Consider the following 21,950-nt stretch of genomic DNA (forward strand, 5'->3'; position numbering starts at 1 on the left):
GGAAGAAAAATGTTGCACAGGAGCAGATGATAAGCAAGATCACTGGAAATCGAATGTTGTGAATGAAAATAAAAAGCAGTCAGACTAAGAGAAACTAACGTTCTTAACGGCATTTCTGAAATGGAGAAGGACTGGAAAATGTTAAACGTGGGACAATGAAAAAAGGAAGGTTAGTAACTTAGTGCTAAATGGAGACACAGCAAGGGAAAAGGGTTTGAGGAGTTTATATAATGGAAAGACAAACCAAAACATAGTAACAAAACCACTATACTGAGAGTTCTCACTTTTCAAACTTGTTATCCGTATATATAGCCTACACTTCCAAACCAATGGTATAGACAGGCCTGCTTTAATTTCCACAACAGTAAAAATGTCATTCAGATACACAAACCAAATTGTTCAAGTTATAAACTAACAATGCTAACAAGACGCAAAAAAAGGTTCTCCAAGTTCATAGCTACATGTAACTTATTATTTTTCTATCTGGCCTAATATTACTTAAAAATCAGCTGCACATATATTAATTGCTACTGTACATCAAAGAACATAATCTATTAAGAAAGACGGAAGGCAATTCAGTTTTTTCTTCCATTAATACAGTATCTTTAATGCATCCCAGGATTTCAAGTCAATTAGATCAACAACAACAAATTGCAGCCCTGAAACAATTACTGTAGAATATTAGAGGAGGCACTGAAAAAGTAATTATCACCAGGGTTTTACAGTCTAAAAACTATAATTAAAAAAATGGTTGCAACAACATCAAACTTATTGGATTCAATTACCAACCTGATAATCTGTTTTCATTAATTAAAGGTTTTCTAGTGATACGTACACTGACATCATGGGACAGATCGATAGGTTCTGTGGAATGCAGCTGTTTAATGCAGTCTACACACAAATGTATCTTTTATAACAATGCCAAGAATATGTCCTTATCAAGCCATTGTTCATAAAAAAACAAACAAAGAACAAACGATCTAAAAAAAGGCATATCTGAATGCGTGTGATATTTAGTAGCAGCCAACTCTTGAATTAAAAAGCATAAAGTTCACCCAGCTCTGCATAAAACGGAAATGTTTCTAATGCAGGTGGACTGCAAAAGGGAAGTCAGTGCCGTACAATTTGCTTTGAGCTTGGTTAGGATCAAGACTCCACTTGTTCATTAGTACTTTATTTCATACAGTAAAGGTCACAGTTTGGGCTCAAGGCAGGACTGTGACAGAAATGTTCAACTAGAAACCACGCTGGCCCTGGCATCTGTCGTTTGCGATAGGACGGCACGGGAAGAGTTGGAGAACTAACTGGCTAGCATCTGTCCTGCACTGAGGAGGGAAGAGGGAGAATCAGCTGCCTGGTGGTAAGAAACTGTCAGGGTGAGTTTCATGACAACCAGCAGCACTCAGGAAATGAAAATGCAAACATAATTTCCATGTCACCCTGCATAAGGCCCTCCGCTAAATTTACTCCACACGATGCAGACAGCATCTTTTCTAGCTTGTTCCCATCATAGCCAGCCGTGCGCTAGTCACTTCCTCATGACCCTGTTAGAAATACTGCAGGAAAACGATGCCCGGAGAGATGAAAAGATGTTCTGACCTCTTTTCCATAAGAAGATGCTTGCTGTTAAATCTATATGACTCAACGTTTTGATCTGAAAAATGACAATACATTGGTTTCTAAAATGGATCCGAGAAGCAAAATGAGGTAACGTGACTTTTGTAATGTCAGTTTACATGAAGCTTAAGAGAGAAAGACATTGGCCTTTAATTCTCTTAAATATTTTGCCTCAAATACCACTAACTAGTCCTTGCATATTCGGTTTTCAGGAGTGTACGTCTGTATGCAGGCGCCACTCATTGGCAACCTACTTTGAGTTCTCTTGTTTAAGCAAAAACAAATATCGCTGTCTCTTTTAATGCTAGAAAAAAACCTAATTAAGACTCCATAAAATGCGATATCCCACTCTGCTCCTTGTGAAATGACATTTCTACTTGCAGATTCTCCTTGGGTACAAAATCATTGCCTGCCTTTCATGCATCTAATTTTTATTAGCTGTTCTCTGGGACTAATATTTTTCTCCGCTTTAGCTTGTACAGAAAGCCATTATACTCTCCAACTGATGCATGAACACAACAAGAAAGAATTTAAAACACACTAATCTGAAAGCTATATCTTCCCAATAGGTATCTCTGCTTGCTAAGATATAATAACTCCACTGTACAGTATGTGTCATAGCATATATATGGGGACATTACTGTATCCCCTGGAATAGTATTTATTTGAACAATATCTGTGTTTCTATTATGCAGTGGAATCACTCTTTGCAAATGCTTCCACGCAATGACAAGTGTTATCTGAGCTGTAGATTTAGTGCTGTTAAAAAGGGCAATCTTTATCTACTCTAAAGCCTTTCTGAAAACTGTTACCCATTCTAATCCAGTGCAAACGGATTCATTATATGTAATATTCAGGTAAAGTCACATTTAAAAGATTCTTCCAATTTATCAAATTAAGTACATGAAATATAAGACAATATATCCCAAAATGCACAACATTTAGAGATTTTTCAACCAAAATATTTGCTTTAAAAAAACAACAACATATGGATTAACTAAAAATTGTAAAATTAAAATTAAATTAAATTAAATTACAGCTGCTTCAGAGCTAATGTAATATTCTAGTTCCCTGGTTAAAATCACTTCATTCTTCATATTTCAAGTTTTCAATTCCAAAGCACAGTTCAGGAAGTAATGACAATATGTAATGCAAGCTAAACATACAGGATCCACCAGGAAAAAAGGACTTCATGTAATCTACACACAGGAGCAGTAAACTGTTCATTCACTGTAAAAGATTTAAGGGCCTTTCACATTAAACTTTATAGCAGATGTGGTTTAATTTTTTTTTTTTTTAATGTACAACTAGCATGAAATATGTAGTTTCAATTTTTTGTACTCAGTTTTTCCAGATGCAAATCCTTAGAAACCAACCATACCAGATTACACAGAAAGATTTAAGTAAGGGATTTGACCTTGATTATTTTACGATTCAGATATTGCTCTTTCATATGATCTTTCATAAAAACTACTGCAGATTAAGAGAGCCAGACATACAACGATCTCTTGTAAAACGCTAAACTCAGCCTCAATATGTATGCATATGTATTTATTTATTGATTGACTTGTTTGTTTCAGGACATGTTTTACACAGTTCTAAAGTATTACATTTAAAAAGATGAAACTTCAATCATGCACAATTGTCGGCACAGTACGTTCAAATTTACATCCTCATCAATAAAACACTAAAATATGAACAACATTCACATTAACTGCTCTAAGAACCTCACAGAAATTGACAAAACCAGGAAAGGAGTGTCACGAATCCTGCAGGGGACTATAAGGAAAGTAAGCTCTATAATGATATAATGACCTTTAATGAGTACCCAGGGAAGCAATCCAGTACCAAAATAAAAGACAAAGGACAAAATCCATCATCACAAATCTGACACTAATTCAGGCTGATTTTTAGAACAACCAAAGAATGTTCAAGAGGAAATGTGATCTGCTGGATTGACCTTGCTTTGATACAAGGCCTTGCTGCTGCCATTTCTAATTGACAAACACTTAGTATTTCACATCTGCTCATACTTAATGAAGGCCCCATCTCACCACTGTCCTCTGAGTAGCTAACTACTTAAGTCATTTGACCCATCAAACTGCTAAAATCACAGAGTGATTTCAATTGAAGCCCTGCCAGACAATTTTCCTTTACATTTCTAATTGAGTAAGACAGGTCTGCATTGGTGTACAACACATTAAAATAAAGGGTATTGACTTTTCTTCTGATTACTGGTTAACTGTAAATCATCTAAAAGAGAAAAAAAAAGTAGATTTATTTTTTAGCACAGAGACCCCTGTGAATAAGAGAAGACTGAAGTTGCTCAAAATATGATACCATTGTTTTATATTCATGTATTTAATCATGTATATTACATGAAAGGCTGATTTCAAGGAAATGTGTTTGTAATGCAGGGCTTTCATATATTCCCCTTGTAGTATTTCTATGGTGATGTCAAAAACAAATGCTTTGACTAACATAATGTACCTATTCTCCTTCAAACTTTCAAAATTGCATTCAAGTTTGCAACAACCTCAAAATCTCCAAATCGTACACATTTATTCACAGGGATATATTTAAAAATACTTCACTTATTTCTATGAGTGCTAAATGTATAACCATCATTAAAAAACATAATACAAAAATATATATTCTTTAGAAAATGTATCTTCTGGAAGCTGAATTTTATACCTCATTGCCTTTGATTCTTTATACTTTTTTGGCATTAGGTTTTTCATGGCCTTGGTACTTAATGTCCAGCTAGACTCATATAATAAAAAATAGCCAACATATTTAAGTATTTGTTGGCAAATTTACATCACAGTATACAGTCGATTATAATAAAATAAACCCGATAAAGTAATGCAAACGTAATTTTGAGAACTACTGCATGATAGTGATCCCATTTTCCATGTGCCTCTATGTATATTTATACATGTAGAGACTACAACAAACACTATAAATGTTTGTGACTAACTAAATAAAACAGATTACCACACAACTGTAAACTTTACTTTAGAACCACACCAGAACCTAAAGCCCCATGATTGTCACAAGATTTTGCGCAAACCGGAGTACTTTATAGTGACACATATTCTTACGGAATTGTTATAAATATTATATTTTCTTTGGACATTTAATATCACATGCATTTTCATTCACATTTTTAAGTTATTGCATTGCGCAAACAAAATCTACTAGAAAGCTTAACTGAATGCTGTTGGTTTAATTTTAAGACGCACCTATCTGTCACACTCCATCTAAAGCCATCGTTTAGCATTAAATAACAGCACTAGAAAAAAACTACAACAAAACACTACTTGTTTTGGTTGCAAACACATTTGCATCTACTACAAGCAGGCCCTGAAACTCAAAAATAAACTCCACTACTGATGAAAGTTGCACAACGTAGAACCCTGTACAGTATACACCCTTTAAGACAATCCAATGAGTCTGAAGTGGAGTTAGCAAAAGAACAAAGAGAAGCACAAAATGTTAGCTCTCTATTTGTGTAGACATTGCATACCTGTTCTACGAATAAATAAGCAAATCAATAATTAAAATCATATATAAAGAAACAAACACACACACACACACACACACACACACACACACATCAAAACCACCCATAATTCCCTTTAACACAACATTTTGTGTCACATTATTCATATGGACCTTTTATTTGTTGTTTTTTAAACACAATATACACACCGAACAGAGAACAACTCCAAAAAACACTACAACACCACAAGTGCTTCAATAGCTCAGCATGCTCTGGCACAAATCTAAAAACCTATGAAGCAGCACAAAGCAACACCACTATATAGCCAAACGAATACCCAACGATAAAGTAAACCATACAAATTTGCCCAAGTAAAGTAAATCATGGTTCCACAATATACAACACACAGCACATGGAGAACATTACGCACATCACAAACATGGAACAGCATGTGTTGGTGTTAAAACTTACAGGCACGTAAACTGGTTGAGCAATCATTAACAGAGACAGAAGAAAGTGGGAAGGCTCTCTCAAGGGTGTCCATGTTACTATGTACACTGCCTGACATGCAAGCGCAGTCACGCTCAGAGCGTCCGCAATCAAAACAACATGCCAGTTTCATTCTTTTGTAGATGGACATCTTGGCTATAATCATGTTTTGGATGAGAGGAGAGGAAAAGCAGCAGGTTAATGGCAAGGTTATACTTAACCAGGCAGTCGGAAGGTTACTTCAGAGGGAAAAAGTGCAGACCTTAGAGCAACTCCACAGGCTTGACCCCCTTGGGGAGATACAGTGCCAATTGTCACAGGGCAAAAGGACAAGTGTATATCTGTCGCATTTTGCAGCAAAATCGATGCAAAACATACCATCATCTTGCTGTGCTTGGGAACATGGTAATGCAGTTTATATCATAAAGAAATCTTTGTTATTGGTTACTTATAAACTCCTACCCCTTTCGTCGGTTTGGTCTGAAAGGGAAGGAGACAGCACAACACATTAAATAGATAAAGGTACGCCTGCACTTTAAAGATGAGTGGAGTTCATTTTAAGATGGCGACAACCTTGGAAAACAACAGTGCTATCAGTTGCTGTACTTTCATTATGTACTCTCTCTCTATATATATATATATGTTTGGTGTTTTATGTAATGTGTCCCAAATTTGGAAAGAGATAAATCTCCAGGGTCAAGCTCTGTTCTAAGGCCTTCCATGTTAATATCGGTCAAGCAAGGGTAACAATATGACAGTGAAAGGGGGCATTCAGGGGAATGAATGAATGATGTCTTCGGCCGCAAACCCCGTTTCTCTGGAACTCTCCCTTGATTTTAGTTTTCCTTCATTAGCCTCTTATCTGGATCTGGTATCTGTGTCCATCATGCAGCAACAGCCCTGTTAATTGCATGGCACTATACATTCCATAGGAAACTAATTCAATGTTATTTCACGACAGCCCCCAAATAATGCTTTGATTTTGATTTGGTCTTTCAAAATTGGTTTGTATTTAGCCGCATTTGTCTATAAAAGACACTGTTCCACACAGGAACCACTTCTCTTTGACTTGTTCAGTCAGAATTCGGGAATATTTAATGTTTGGTTTAATAGTTTTCTGACTGATTTGTTAGCCAGTATTTTATAGTCACCACACATTCTGTACAGACTATTGATTTATTGTTTGTTTGTGTTATAATACGGTCAGTAGCTCTTGCCAAATTCTTAATCTTAGTGACCCATTCGCACGCAGGAGAGCGTGTGAGGGTTATGTTTTTATAAAATTGTTTTTAAATAAATTCTCGTTTGCTGCATATCTGGAGAGAACAACACAGATATGCACACACACTCAGGGGCACTGTAGTGAAACAGTGCAGCAAAAGACTGCTATGATGCTAGGGAGTAACAGTCCCTGGTATTCACTCTCATGGTGCTGTTTTGCAAACGAACGGTAATTGAGTCTGACACTTTTTAAAGAAATACAATCTTTAGGGAAAAAAAGCTTTTTGAATTGCGTTTGTGGAAATGAACCCAAATTAAGTGGCCAATTTAAACTCCCCACTCAAGAGAGAATTGGGTACAAGACATGACTTTAAAACAAAGCCTTCAGGGACTGTTGTTCTTATAAGACCATGCATAATTATTTGAATTAATAATCATTAGCATGCAGAAAAAGAGGCTTTAACCTTAATAGTAAAGAATCAAATAAATTGTTTAAAGGGCTGAAAGAGTGGAAGCAATCAAACAAGAGCAGTAAGACTGTGATATATTTTTCCAAAAATATATGTCATGCTGAAATTCATTACGTCTTAACATTCATGTTACATTCATATACAGCACAGGGTGTTGAAATGTTAGTCAGAGATACGTGTAGGGAAATGAAACACAGGACTGGATGATTATAAATGATTAAAATGATTTCACACACAAACCCGGCACTGAATCCTCAAAGAAAAAATAACCAACCTCATTTACCAAGAATGCAATCAACAGTGACACTGGCAGAGCTATTATATCCTAAAATTATTTCCATGCTATTGTATAATCAGCTCTTTATACGATACCAGAACATCAAGTAGTCCTAACTAACAATGTGAAATATTGATTGTATATTGTTTTATTATTATTAAATAGATTACCAACATATAAAACATAAGAGGAGACTTATCAGTCTATTTTATAGTATTAAAAGGTGCTGGAATGCCACAGTATGTATGCATGTATATATATATATATATGTGTATACACACATCGATATATATCAAACATTCACATTTTATTCCTAAAAGCCACCATAGTGTTGATAAGAAACACTATCAAGTAACTTTTGGAGATAATTGAATAGAACGACATTGTTTTTTAGTTACCTGTGATAAATATTTTGTTCCTGGTTAAAAAAAAAAAAAATCACAATAGCTATGTTAATTATCAATGCCACACAATGCTCTGCTGACTGCATTCCTGCAAATGCGTTTTTGAGGAGCTCAGTGTATATGCTCTCAGATATCACAGGAGTTAACAGTAGAACTATGGGGACATCTAGTGGTCACTTTACAGCAGCTAGTTCAACAGTAACACGATAATCTGAAGAGTTATATACTCATGGGCAGTGAGTAAAAAAGGGCCCAACTACCATCAAGAATTGAAATGGGGACAATGTCATTTCAATTCGCCAAGTACTGATGATCCCTAAATACAAGAAAGAAGCTATGCAAAATACCAGGGCAGGGAAAGACTAGAAGCAGAAGAGGAGGACCAGATTGTTTTGATTGTGTTTTGGCGACGCTGTTCATTAAGAATTTGAAGAACTTCCCACAGAACACTTTCCGCTTTCTGGAAATACAGCAGCATGCAAAATTTGTTCTGACAGCAGGCAGATGAATTTAAACGGCCCAACTTGCAGTTTTTCCTTTTCTTGGCTCCCCTAAATCCATGACTAATGTTACCAATATCAATCTGTATGTTTGACATTCTAGATTGTCACCGCTTTCAAATTTCTGGGGGGAAAAATAAAGGTTTATGAAGAGCTCTCATAATGTGGTTTAATGCTTGGGTTTAACTGAAAGACTTTTTTTTTATAAATCTGGGAATCGTTGGTCTTTCACTGATTTACATGCGGTTTATGTTTTGGTCAAGTTAAAATAAAAAAAGGTACCCGTCCTTTGAAATTCACTGGAGAGATACTTTCTTGATATTCAAACTTCACTTTTAATCATAACCTTAGTTCTATTATTCTTTTTTTTCTTGGAGCACTGCTGTATTGTTTTGGATCTGTGGACAGTGTACAGATGAGAGGCGTGGGAAGGATGCATTTGCTACACTGGTACATGCAACATAGATAAAGATTATCTGCTGAAGAAAGACAGTTGGACTGCACTCTGGGCAACACGGAACCCGTTTTTACTCACAATATATCACTATCAGTGTGCAGTTAAAATATAGTGTCGTGTTCCAGGGCAGCAAGGAAAAAATAAATCAAAAATATGTCAATGGTCATAAAATTGGTAATACAGATTTGCACAAAAGAAATGGACTGGTCAGTTTTCCCCATATGACCGCCATGTCAAAACATTTTTTTTTTTTTTTGCCAACATCTGTAATTATAAACAAAAATAAACAACAACAACAACAACAAGAAAACTGCTGTTAGAAAAAATACAAAATGTTGTTTATTATGGTTGGAGTTCCAGTTTCACAAATATATATATATTTTTTTCCCATTAAACATTTTGAGACATATCAAAGAGCTGCTTACTGTATGTATAAAATTGCATAATTTTTAATAAATAATTGAGTTTGACATGACAAAAGTATGGTAGATTTTTGTTTTTCTGCAACTGTTTGTTTAGGCCTATGCTGCTTAAAGTAATTATCTTTGACCTTTACAGATGCACAGACTTTTTTTAGCTGAATTATTAATACTGGGCCTAACTGGTTTGGACAAGTGGCTATGTAGGTCAGGTAATAACAATGTGACATTGCTACGTTAATGTAAATGCTCTGCTGGAATGCTAATCCAAAGATTTCCACTTTGGAACCTAAAATTAAAATATATAATTAATTACGATTATTTTTTTTGTTTATTATTAGCATTTTTAAGTGTATCAAACAAAGTTCAAAAGACAAATGACTGCAGTTTTTCTTTCAACAGTTAATTCACATAAACTTTAAATCAAATTAAGACTAGTGTCAGCTGAAGCAGCCACTGACAAAATAATAATCATTCGTTGCCTTCTGTTCCCATATATAGATTTTTCATCTACAATCATGCACTGCAAGGAGTCGGGGTGCATCTGCATTATTTAACACATTTAAATATAAACAGCATTCACATCACCCCCGCCCTGGCCAATCCGCACTACAAAACCACCGAGGGATTATGTTAACATAGTTGATATTATTGGTAAGATTGTGTGGCCAACATAATGTTTACTCCTGCAATTTGGTGGCTCTGAAACGCAATGCACTTTGCGGGGGTTTGCCTTTGTTTTTCCACCTGACTGGGAACATTACCTCGGCGGTTTTCAAAGAGAAGCAGTTTGGTTCTGACAGCCTCCTTCTTCAGCCTCGCTAATCATGTCATTTTATTTCTACATCTGTTTGACATCACATCATTAACATGCTGATGTGTGGCTGCTTCACTTTAAACACTCTCTTTCTCTAAACCTATCAGCAGTCAAGCTGCTTTTTGAGCTGCACCCTTAACGCTATTACACTGATGAAATGACAATATCGTGTTCATTCCAGGTTTTAAAGTGGCTACATTAATTATTGGATATGTGTTTGTATCTCAGATACAGGGTAAACAAATAATAACAATAAATATCTTAAATGGTAAAGCCCTCAACAGTCCACTGAAAATGTGTGTAAAACTGTTAAATTCATCATGCACTTTAACTGAATGTTACAATTTCGTTTCCTGGTTTTGACTTTTGAAGAATAAATACAAGGAGAAAACAGCATTTTAAACAAATAAAACATTTCTGTTATTTTTTAACATGCTTATACAATTGTCATATGATATAGAGAACTACAACCATATTAAAATTATGCAGAAATAAAATCCATGTGGACATTGTGAAACAGGAAAGAAGAATGATTTACTTACGCCGTTTGCAGCCACACTTTTTGATCCTTTTGGGATCTGTGATGTCATCGTGACAAGCTTTGCAGTAGAAAAATGCCCTAAAGAAACACAGCGGAAAAACTGACAATTTTCTTAATTCACACAAATTAAATTAGCCCCAACCATGCGGCTGAAACAATGCAAGATTCATAAAGTCTGCTGAAATGAATTATTAATGATCTGTTTAGAAGTAGATTGTAACAGAGATTATGTGAATGAGATTTTTAGTATTATAAGAATAATAATGAATAATGAATAAAAAGTGTTTTTCTGCTTATGTTCTCCATGTTAAATTGGATCTTCACATGAAGTCTTGTTAATGTCAAACACACCTTGATTACCATACCCTTCAGCTATCTAACAAAACTACTTCTTCAGACCTCAGAATACTTCTCCAACTAGACTTCATCAAACTAACATTGGAATTAACAATTAAGTCTACATAAAAGACGTCAATGTACGTGAAAACAAAAATAAATGTTTGCAAGCCTGCATAATGTGGGGGTACAAAAAAACCTTTGACTCTGTAGCAGTTAAGCAAAGATTTACCTTTTTACTTCTTTGGCATCACTGGCAATAAAGAATCCTAAAGTACCTTCCTGCATCTTAACATGGTTTCCAGGGTTGATTAGGATGCTGCTCAGTAGAAGAAAAAAAAACTCATTAACTTTTGTAATTAATTAACAACTACACGCTTATGTTCTAATCAAGAGGAATGGTACACACAAATATATGAAACATTCATCTGAAAATAACCGAATACGAGAATGGTTTGATCCTTGGTGTGCTGTAATCAGACTTCGGCATCAAGATAGCATAGAAATGTATGCAGGGTGTTACTGATATGAATGTGTTAGTAGTGGGGTTATTGGGCAGAGTGGCATTCCATCAACCGCTATCACTGAAAAACTGCTCACCACTGGTAATGGATTATTTTCATCTTAAAGCAAACAAAAGCAAAACTGCTGGATTAATCATTTTAATGACCTCTTGAAGGAGTTTTTAAAATCTAATGTTTTAATTGTTGACCACTCGTGAGATCGAATTTTTGGAATAATGTTACAGAGTTTCTCAACAGACACCTAAAATAACGTTTCGATATAAACGGCAAAGCAATAACAAGTCTCATAACTGTACAGTCTTACAGAGACTCCACATATAACTTCATATAACTTCAGCCAAATTGAAAAGCCTGGAATCACTTATACAAACATACCCTTTGTATTTATAGACCATTTAAAAAAAAATATTTGCAATTATTCTGTCATAGGTTATTCACTGAGACACAGCAGTATGATTTTGTGATGGAAATAATGTAAACCCGTCTTCACCAGAAACCAGTTGTGGTGAGATCAAGCTCAGTTGAGCTGATACCTTTATGCCACAATTTAAAACCGACAAATAATGTAAAATTTTGTAAAGGAAAAAATGAACTAAAGTTCATGCTCAATTGCTTTGTATATTCCAAAAAGCGTGCCAAATCCTTAATCTTTTATAAAGGTTAATTTCAGTCATAAATCACAAAGTTCGGTTTGAAACCATCTTAACAGACCATAGATTTTATAACTTTTAAATCAAGCACTTCAAATAGAAAAAAATATCAAAACGTTGTGTTCCCTGGAAATTGGCTAACAGTAATCAGGAGTTTTATATGACTATGAATTTAACCAAGGGTGATGTATGTTCCTCTACAAATAAAACATTTTGTGAGATGTTTTCTATAAATTGGAAACAGTTGTGTCTCCTATAGATCATCTTTCCTGGAAAAGATAATATGATACATATTTGTTATGACATAAAGAGTACTGTTTGTTTGTTTATGTTTTGTCAGAAACCCAATTAGTCTATTAAGCTTAATTTGAAAGTACGTGAAGCACCTACTGAAACACTGTATCATTCCCCATTAATTAGACTGAAACGGGACTTGACAACAATTATTCATTAATGGTTGCCTATAAACAGGAATCATCAATGATTTTATCCTACTATAACTGTGACATTTACCAAACAATACAGATATTCATGTCTATGACTATGGTAAATGAGCCCAGATGAAAGTGACAAAGCATTTACAGCTTCATGTTGATCAGTTTATGGATCATGCACATGTTTTCATCACTTCTGCTATACATTGGCAAACATGTTTAGGAAAACATTGCACACCGTAAAGATACACATACACTAAAACAGTGACTGAAGAGGACATATTCATGCAGAAATAATGTTTAAAGTTATCCTTTAAAAGTTAGTTAGTCTTTCTTAGTTAGTCTTTCTTCTGGGCTCCTCAAACACATTTTAGTAAAATGAACTACTGATGCATCATCATTAGCACACAAGAAGGCAGAGAAACAAGCCACACACTACATGCTATAAAAGAAGAAGAAAATAAATCACAGCAAAAACACAAAGGTTGCTCCCCAAATCTGAGATTTATACATTCTTATTAGTATACTGTTGACCCCATTAAAGATGTATAAAGGACAGAGGCTTTTTTTTACCTTCAAATAATAACCTGTTCAATTTAAACTATTTGAAAGTATAATGAATGGTCATTTAAAACCTCATATTCTGGGAAACAAGAAACACACCACACCATGTCACACTACAGTATATTAAGCATGCTGTTACCAAGTTAAGTGCTTAAAACAATACATCTAAAAGAAGAGGTGCAACCACTGCAGACCATGTAGATGCTACTGTTGCAGTAACTTCTCTGCAGTTGGATCATTAAACACCAAACTGACAGGAAGTCACCTCTCTTTAAGAACATCTACTCGAGAGCACACAGGCATTAGGATTTGAGTTGAGAGACAACAGCACACACATGGAATGAAGGAAGTCATGAATAGCAGGAATGAAGATGATTTCCAGCAAATTTGCACTATAAAGTACTAGTTACAAATTGGGGTTATCAAAAAATGATAGCTTCCATGCCTTTATAATATCATTCAGTGCAAAAAATAATAATTAAAAGATCTGTGTCAGAACAATCAATATATATATATATAAATATATATATATATATATATATATTATAATGTTAAAAAAAAACATGCTGTCACTGGAGTATGGTACATTTATGGAAATGTGGTTAGGTCCCATATTTACATGGTTTTACATCAAAAGAACCCACTAAGATAACATTTCTCATTGTTGTTTTGAAGGGGGGGGGACATCCTTGCTGATACAGAAAAGCAAGATTCAAAATGTATTTAATTTTCTCCGTTGATATATATGAAATGAAACTATGAGAACATGAAGTACTGCTTCGGAAAAACATATCAAGAAGGAAAACACAAGAAAAAGAATCAGGTAGGACGAGAAAATGCAGACAATAACAGCTGACAGACACTGGAAAAAAAAGATTTCAGGTGACAAAAAAGCAGACAAACGTGAGACAAATTCTTAGAACTAAAAATAAATTAAAGCATAAAAATGAAGAGGGATATTTGCCTGGATACACCAGCATTGCCAATACAGAAAATACAGCCTATTCTCATTTTGCCTGCAAAGAAGTTAGTGCATTAGGCACATAGATAGATAGGAGCTGCTAAAGATTATGGCCATGTTTTGGTTTTGGTTTTTGGGCGGGGCATGGGGGGGGCGGGGTTTATCCATGTGATTTAATCCTGAAGTTGGAAGATCTAAAGGAGTGAAGGTAGGGTTGAGGTTTGTAGGAAAGATAACGAAGAGGGCATACCGCTTTCGGCTTCTGCAAACAACAAGAAAAAAAAATTCAAATCAAACAGTGTGATAAGAAAATATGAACATAAAGTAAGAGGTAACATTTCATAGTAAGTGTCAATAAATCAAGGGCAATTACCTTGGGGGTTAATACCTATTTCCCCAGTGGAACTGATTTTAAATCTGTAGGAAGTATTCACTAATTCATATCACTGTACAGACTGACTATGGCACAGTGTCGGGAGGTATTGGTGATCCATATAGATTAATGCTTACTTCATATACATTAAAAATCAGTTCAATAGGAAATAAATAGTTTTACACTTCAATTAGTGACACTCATTATAAAATGTTTAAATAAAAAATAAAAAAGTTGAAAAATCCCCGCATTCAATCTCTTGAAGAACGCTATGAACATAAAAGACTATAAAACAAAGACAAAAACAAACAAACAACAACCAAAAAACGGAAACAAAGGCTTGAAATTTTATAACACAGGAATACAACACAAAAGGTGGTTGGGATATCAATATATATATATATATATATATATATATATATATATATATATATATAAATATATATACAGTGAGGGAAAAAAGTATTTGATCCCCTGCTGATTTTGTACGTTTGCCCACTGACAAAGAAATGATCAGTCTATAAATTTAATGGTGGGTGTATTTTAACAGTGAGAGACAGAATAACAACAAAAACATCCAGAAAAACGCATTTCATAAAAGTTATAAATTGATTTGCATGTTAATGAGTGAAATAAGTATTTGACCCCTTCGACTTAGTACTTGGTGGCAAAACCCTTGTTGGCAATCACAGAGGTCAGACGTTTCTTGTAGTTGGCCACCAGGTTTGCACACATCTCAGGAGGGATTTTGTCACACTCCTCTTTGCAGATCCTCTCCAAGTCATTAAGGTTTCGATGCTGACGTTTGGCAACTCGAACCTTCAGCTCCCTCCACAGATTTTCTATGGGATTAAGGTCTGGAGACTGGCTAGGCCACTCCAGGACCTTAATGTGCTTCTTCTTGAGCCACTCCTTTGTTGCCTTGGCTGTGTGTTTTGGGTCATTGTCATGCTGGAATACCCATCCACGACCCATTTTCAATGCCCTGGCTGAGAGAAGGAGGTTCTCACCCAAGATCTGACGGTACATGGCCCCGTCCATCGTCCCTTTGATGCGGTGCAGTTGTCCTGTCCCCTTAGCAGAAAAACACCCCCAAAGCATAATGTTTCCACTTCCATGTTTGACGGTGGGGATGGTGTTCTTTAGGTCATTTCTCCTCCTCCAAACACAGCGAGTTGAGATGATGCCAAAGAGCTCGATTTTGGTCTCATTTGACCACAACACTTTCACTCAGTTCTCCTCTGAATCATTCAGATGTTCATTGGCAAACTTCAGACGGGCCTGTACATGTGCTTTCTTGAGCAGGGGGACCTTGCGGGCGCTGCAGGATTTCAGTCCTTCACGGCATAGTGTTACCAATTGTTTTCTTGGTGACTATGGTCCCAGCTGCCTTGAGATCATTAACAAGATCCTCCCGTGTAGTTCTGGGCTGATTCCTCACCGTTCTCATGATCATTGAAACTCCACGAGGTGAGATCTTGCATGGAGCCCCAGACCGAGGGAGACCGACAGTTATTTTGTGTTTCTTCCATTTGCGAATAATCGCACCAACTGTTGTCACCTTCTCACAAGCTGCTTGGCGATGGTCTTGTAGCCCATTCCAGCCTTGTGTAGGTCTACAGTCTTGTCCCTGACATCATTGGACAGCTCTTTGGTCTTGGCCATAGTGGAGAGTTTGGAATCTGACTGATTGATTGCTTCTGGCTCCCAGGTGTCTTTTATACAGGTAATGAGCTGAGATTAGCAGCACTCCCTTTAACAGAGAGATCCTAATCTCAGCTCGTTACCTGTATAAAAGACACCTGGGAGCCAGAAATCTTGCTGATTGATAGGGGATCAAATACTTATTTCCCTCAATTTAAAATCAAATTCAAATTCAAATTCAATTCAAATCAATTTATAACTTTTCTGAAATGCGTTTCTCTGGATTTTGTTGTTGTTATTCTGTCTCTCACTGTTAAAATACACCTACCATTAAAATTATAGACTGATCATTTCTTTGTCAGTGGGCAAACGTACAAAATCAGCAGGGGATCAAATACTTTTTTCCCCTCACTGTATATATATATATATATATATATATATATATATATATACTACATATATATTTACATATATATGCATATATAAATATTTTTTCTAATGAAGAAAGAAAAAAAGCTACATGACGTTCTCGGGTGTATTGAAGGTTATTGAAGGACAAAATGATTGATAGCATAATTTTAATATTTTGTCTTCAGAGAAAATCTATGCCTCAGCTGAATTTGTTAATTGCTTTTTCTCTGAAAGGCGGGTATCCTTGTAAAAAAAACAAAAAACAAAAAAAAAAACATATGTATCCTGTACAGAGTTGGGGTAATCTCTGTAAATGACAACGTGAAGAGGGCGACATATTAGTATATTTAGATCTCTATCTACAGCATCACTTGACAAAGGTAATGATAGTGGGACAGTGGGATTTGGCAATTAGAGGTGACTGAAACGTAGTACTTCATGTTAATAGTTGTCATGTTTCAATATTTAGTCAACAAAATGTCACCGTAACACTATTAATGCAAGGCTTTCTGCTTGTACTGTGAAGCTAGCATCAATAGTGCGGCAGTGAATTTTAAATGATGAATTATGACTCTTATGTGAATTCAGCATCACCGGTGTCACCTCTAGGTAACATGCACATCTTCCTCAGCTGTTTCAGGCTGACATTATTTAAAAGTCATGCTGTGAGTTCAAGGTTATGACTAAGAGAAATTGTCATCAATAAGTGTCACACACATTATCCAGCACACAATTTATGCAGGGCCCATTGAATTACTTAGTGCATGTACCTCAATCATTAGAAAACCAACAAGACATTTCTTTCTCCTTCACAGATCACAAATCATAAGTTATTTATTTCTTTACTTTTTGAATGTGAAAGAAAATATTGCTCCCACAGTCCAATTTGCCATTGCTCCACGAGTACTCAAGTCAGCTGTTAGATAAATTAATGTGTTCCATTCATTTTCAAAGTTTATTAGAGAAAAACCTGATTAAACCATATCATCATATTCACATTAGGAAGAACTACTACTGTAAGTTGCAAATACCTTTCTAAATAATTACAATAGCAGCAAAAAACAATAATTCATACTGGTGAAAACCCAAATGTCACATGGTACCAAATATTAACTGTATTACGGTAACAGATTATTTATGTACTGATCTGTTAATTTATACATTCATAGATTTATTTTACACAACACACAACGTGGGTTAAATGAGTTTATATAAAAAATAATAGAACAAACCTTACCTGCTTTCCCTTTTATCTGACTTGTACTCAATGGCTATCAACAACAACTTCAGTTTCACATAACACAGTCTGTAATTGGAAAACAACAAAATCATTAAGCATAAACAATACTGAGAATAGAACAGATTGTAGATTCAAAAAAATATATATATTATTTAAAATATTATTTGTCCTCAAAATGTATAACCAAGTCAATATATATATATATATATATATATATATATATATATATATATATATATATATATATATTAAACTAAATGCAACCCTGCAATACAGATGTACTTACTCACAAATCGTAGGAAAGGACAAGCCCACAAAGGCACTAGAAAGATACTCTGTATACATTTCATTCGCTACTCCTTCGAGATAATATTTCTGCCATGTGTCCTCTTCAATCTAGATGAGAAAAATTTGGTTTTAAGTTTCAAAGTAGACAGACACACAGATCCAAACACATCTTGCCATAATTTTATTTGGCTTTAGGATAGAGAAGACATGTACCCATTAAAGACCAAACGGCCAATGCATTGAATAACAGAACAACTTAAAAAAAAAAAAAAAAAAAAAACTATTTTACCCTAAAATGTTTTTAAACATTGATTTAGTACAAAAACACATTGAATTAATTAATTTATATTGGATCTTCCAAAACAGGAAATAAGAATTTCCCTTTCTAAATTGCATTATTATAAACATATTTTTAATTTACAAGGTAATTATATATATATATATATATATATACATACATACACTCACCTAAAGGATTATTAGGAACACCATACTAATACTGTGTTTGACCCCCTTTCGCCTTCAGAACTGCCTTAATTCTACGTGGCATTGATTCAACAAGGTGCTGAACGCATTCTTTAGAAATGTTGGCCCATATTGATAGGATAGCATCTTGCAGTTGATGGAGATTTGTGGGATGCACATCCAGGGCACGAAGCTCCCGTTCCACCACATCCCAAAGATGCTCTATTGGGTTGAGATCTGGTGACTGTGGGGGCCAGTTTAGTACAGTGAACTCATTGTCATGTTCAAGAAACCAATTTGAAATGATTCGACCTTTGTGACATGGTGCATTATCCTGCTGGAAGTAGCCATCAGAGGATGGGTACATGGTGGTCATAAAGGGATGGACATGGTCAGAAACAATGCTCAGGTAGGCCGTGTCATTTAAACAATGCCCAATTGGCACTAAGGGGCCTAAAGTGTGCCAAGAAAACATCCCCCACACCATTACACCACCACCACCAGCCTGCACAGTGGTAACAAGGCATGATGGATCCATGTTCTCATTCTGTTTACGCCAAATTCTGACTCTACCATCTGAATGTCTCAACAGAAATCGAGACTCATCAGACCAGACAACATTTTTCCAGTCTTCAACTGTCCAATTTTGGTGAGCTTGTGCAAATTGTAGCCTCTTTTTCCTATTTGTAGTGGAGATGAGTGGTACCCGGTGGGGTCTTCTGCTGTTGTAGCCCATCCGCCTCAAGGTTGTATGTGTTGTGGCTTCACAAATGCTTTGCTGCATACCTCGGTTGTAACGAGTGGTTATTTCAGTCAAAGTTGCTCTTCTATCAGCTTGAATCAGTCGGCCCATTCTCCTCTGACCTCTAGCATCAACAAGGCATTTTCGCCCACAGGACTGCCGCATACTGGATGTTTTTCCCTTTTCACACCATTCTTTGTAAACCCTAGAAATGGTTGTGCGTGAAAATCCCAGTAACTGAGCAGGTTGTGAAATACTCAGACCGGCCCGTCTGGCACCAACAACCATGCCACGCTCAAAATTGCTTAAATCACCTTTCTTTCCCATTCAGACATTCAGTTTGGAGTTCAGGAGATTGTCTTGACCAGGACCACATCCCTAAATGCATTGAAGCAACTGCCATGTGATTGGTTGATTAGATAATTGCATTCATGAGAAATTGAACAGGTGTTCCTAATAATCCTTTAGGTGAGTATATATATATATATATATAAAGACCTATACAATGCCTTGGGTACAGAACTCTCGGCATAAATACTCTGCAGATTTCCATTACAAATTGAAAAATGGTTCTCAGGATATAGCGAAGTATGTAAAATGACACAAATGCAGGATGTACTAATGGAAATCATATGTGCAGTTGCACTTGAAGTTTCGTCGGTACTCCTGTGTCATTGTGTATTTCCATCCCCAGAGAGGAGAAATAAATGGTTTGATAAGCAGCAAATCTGAAAAATCCCATTATGCACTTTCTTCCATTGCAGAACCACCGCTCTTCTTCACACTGACAGTTCGGCTTTAATACAGGTTTCAGAAGCACCTTATTACAGAAATACTTGAACTCTAAAAGAAGGCCGTCTCCTTCTTCTAAATAAAAGCAATTGCACACATGCAAGCAAGCAATTTTTTCAAGCTCCTTGGGACTGCTCTAATACAAGAACCTTGTCATTTAATGCTAAGGATATGGCATTTATTAGTTTCAGCTCTCTCAATTACTCCCTACAAATGTATACTGGCTGTCAGAGCAAATCTAAATTCTCAAAGTGAGTCTAAGTATTCTCTTCACATCATCTCTCCTAACAATTATTTTCTCTAGTTCCACTGTAGCTGTGAATCCATAACTTATCTTTTTGCATTTCATCTTGCACTACTTTACAGCAGTTATTGTGCTTGTTCACTTGCACCTTCTGAGAGGCCAAACAGCTTAAAATGTTAACAGATATACTTACTGTAGAGGAACACTGAGGTTATATATTTGTACTGTTTAATTGTTTACTTTGATGTAAAAAATAAACTAACATTAAAATGTGACTTTTACACTGCTACCCTTTGCATAATAAAAAACAGTGGGGTTAAAAAAAAAGAAATTGAACACCCTGCTCAACCCAGAGACATGCTTTTTATTTATTCAGCGTTCACATGCTCAAGTGTCGGCACTGTTAGTGAAGTATAACACTGTTTGGCCATAATATGTGCGTCTCATTATCACCTCCCTATGTTCTGTGGTCCACTTCCTATTGCCCATTCAAATCAGCCATGATTAAAGGCTGAGCGCCAGGCCTTCGTTACGAGCCTCAGTTGCATGTGTCTTGCGTTTTGCATGGACCAAAGGGACAGGAGACATTTCAACAGCTCACCCTTTCAGGTTGTCCTTCTTGGTCATGAACCACTGAATACTCATGGTAATACACACCCAGCAATGTGTTAAAATGGTCCTATTTTTGAGTGACATAGGGACAAATTCCTTTAGTGATTTCCAACTGAAATGCTAGTTCAACAATGTAATATTTTAGAGGAACATTTATTCATTCAGTGTGTCTGCAATATTCCAATTTCTCTCTCACAGAGTAAAATCTCTGTGTTTTAAAGGTTCTTAATCTAGTGCCAGAACTATGAAAGGGAAGGACAAGATGATTACAGGATTTATTTTTTTAATTACTCTTCAATTCAATACCCGTTTAATGCTGCCCTTTTATATGTCTCATTACTGCGTGTATTTTTATTATAGCTGCATGCTATAATACATTTTGGCTGCAGCCAAACTGTTTAATTTGATGCCAAAAGTTAAATAAAAGATTCCATATGCTATTATGCTATAAAACCATGAGGAAAAATATAGGTTCAAATATAACATTTTGGTTTTCAATGTTTGTTTTAAATTAAAGATTGGACAGACAGTCTGAATAAATCATCCTGTTGCAAGGTCAGTCATAATGAATTAGGGCTCTGTAACTTCACCGTTAATTGTTTGCCATTGAATCTGATTGACTTCACATTTCAGAAAAAGAAAGATCATTCTGAATTATGTTAAAAAGATGTTAACTTATACTGGCAATTGTGATATTCATGTAGTAAAATTGTGCATTTGTCCTTTAATTGCAATGTCTCTTTTATCTTTATTAGAAGGTCTATAAATAACACAGATGTTACCACATGCCAAGGTCATTATAATATAAAACAATACCATAGAAAATTATCCATCATTTGAGACATAAAATCATCCCGTTTAAAATAAAGCAACTGTCACAGCATGTCAAAAACAACATTTCATTCCACCAGTACAGCAAGACGCAGACAAATGCAAGGCCTTATTTGAATTAA

The 21,950-nt window shown here is 35.5% G+C and overlaps 1 protein-coding gene across 15 annotated transcripts in view; it reads right to left on the minus strand.

Annotated features, from left to right (window-relative positions):
• The window catches only part of kcnma1a (potassium large conductance calcium-activated channel, subfamily M, alpha member 1a), a 180,482-nt gene that overhangs the window by 41,699 nt on the left and 116,833 nt on the right, over positions 1–21,950 (minus strand). For 9 of the 15 annotated variants that reach the window (XM_066693758.1, XM_066693761.1, XM_066693759.1 and 6 more), the window contains 5 exons: positions 18,141–18,250; positions 17,852–17,920; positions 11,286–11,372; positions 10,719–10,795; positions 5,594–5,767 (listed from right to left, as the gene is read on the minus strand). In XM_066693758.1, coding sequence (XP_066549855.1) covers positions 5,594–5,767; positions 10,719–10,795; positions 11,286–11,372; positions 17,852–17,920; positions 18,141–18,250 — 517 coding nt within the window. The remainder of the gene's footprint in view (positions 1–5,593; positions 5,768–10,718; positions 10,796–11,285; positions 11,373–17,851; positions 17,921–18,140; positions 18,251–21,950) is intronic. The other 6 variants (XM_066693767.1, XM_066693766.1, XM_066693763.1 and 3 more) reach the window with 1 other exon arrangement.

Source organism: Amia ocellicauda, chromosome 20 (assembly GCF_036373705.1).
Source record: "Amia ocellicauda isolate fAmiCal2 chromosome 20, fAmiCal2.hap1, whole genome shotgun sequence".
In the NCBI taxonomy this organism is placed as follows: Eukaryota; Metazoa; Chordata; class Actinopteri; order Amiiformes; family Amiidae; genus Amia; species Amia ocellicauda.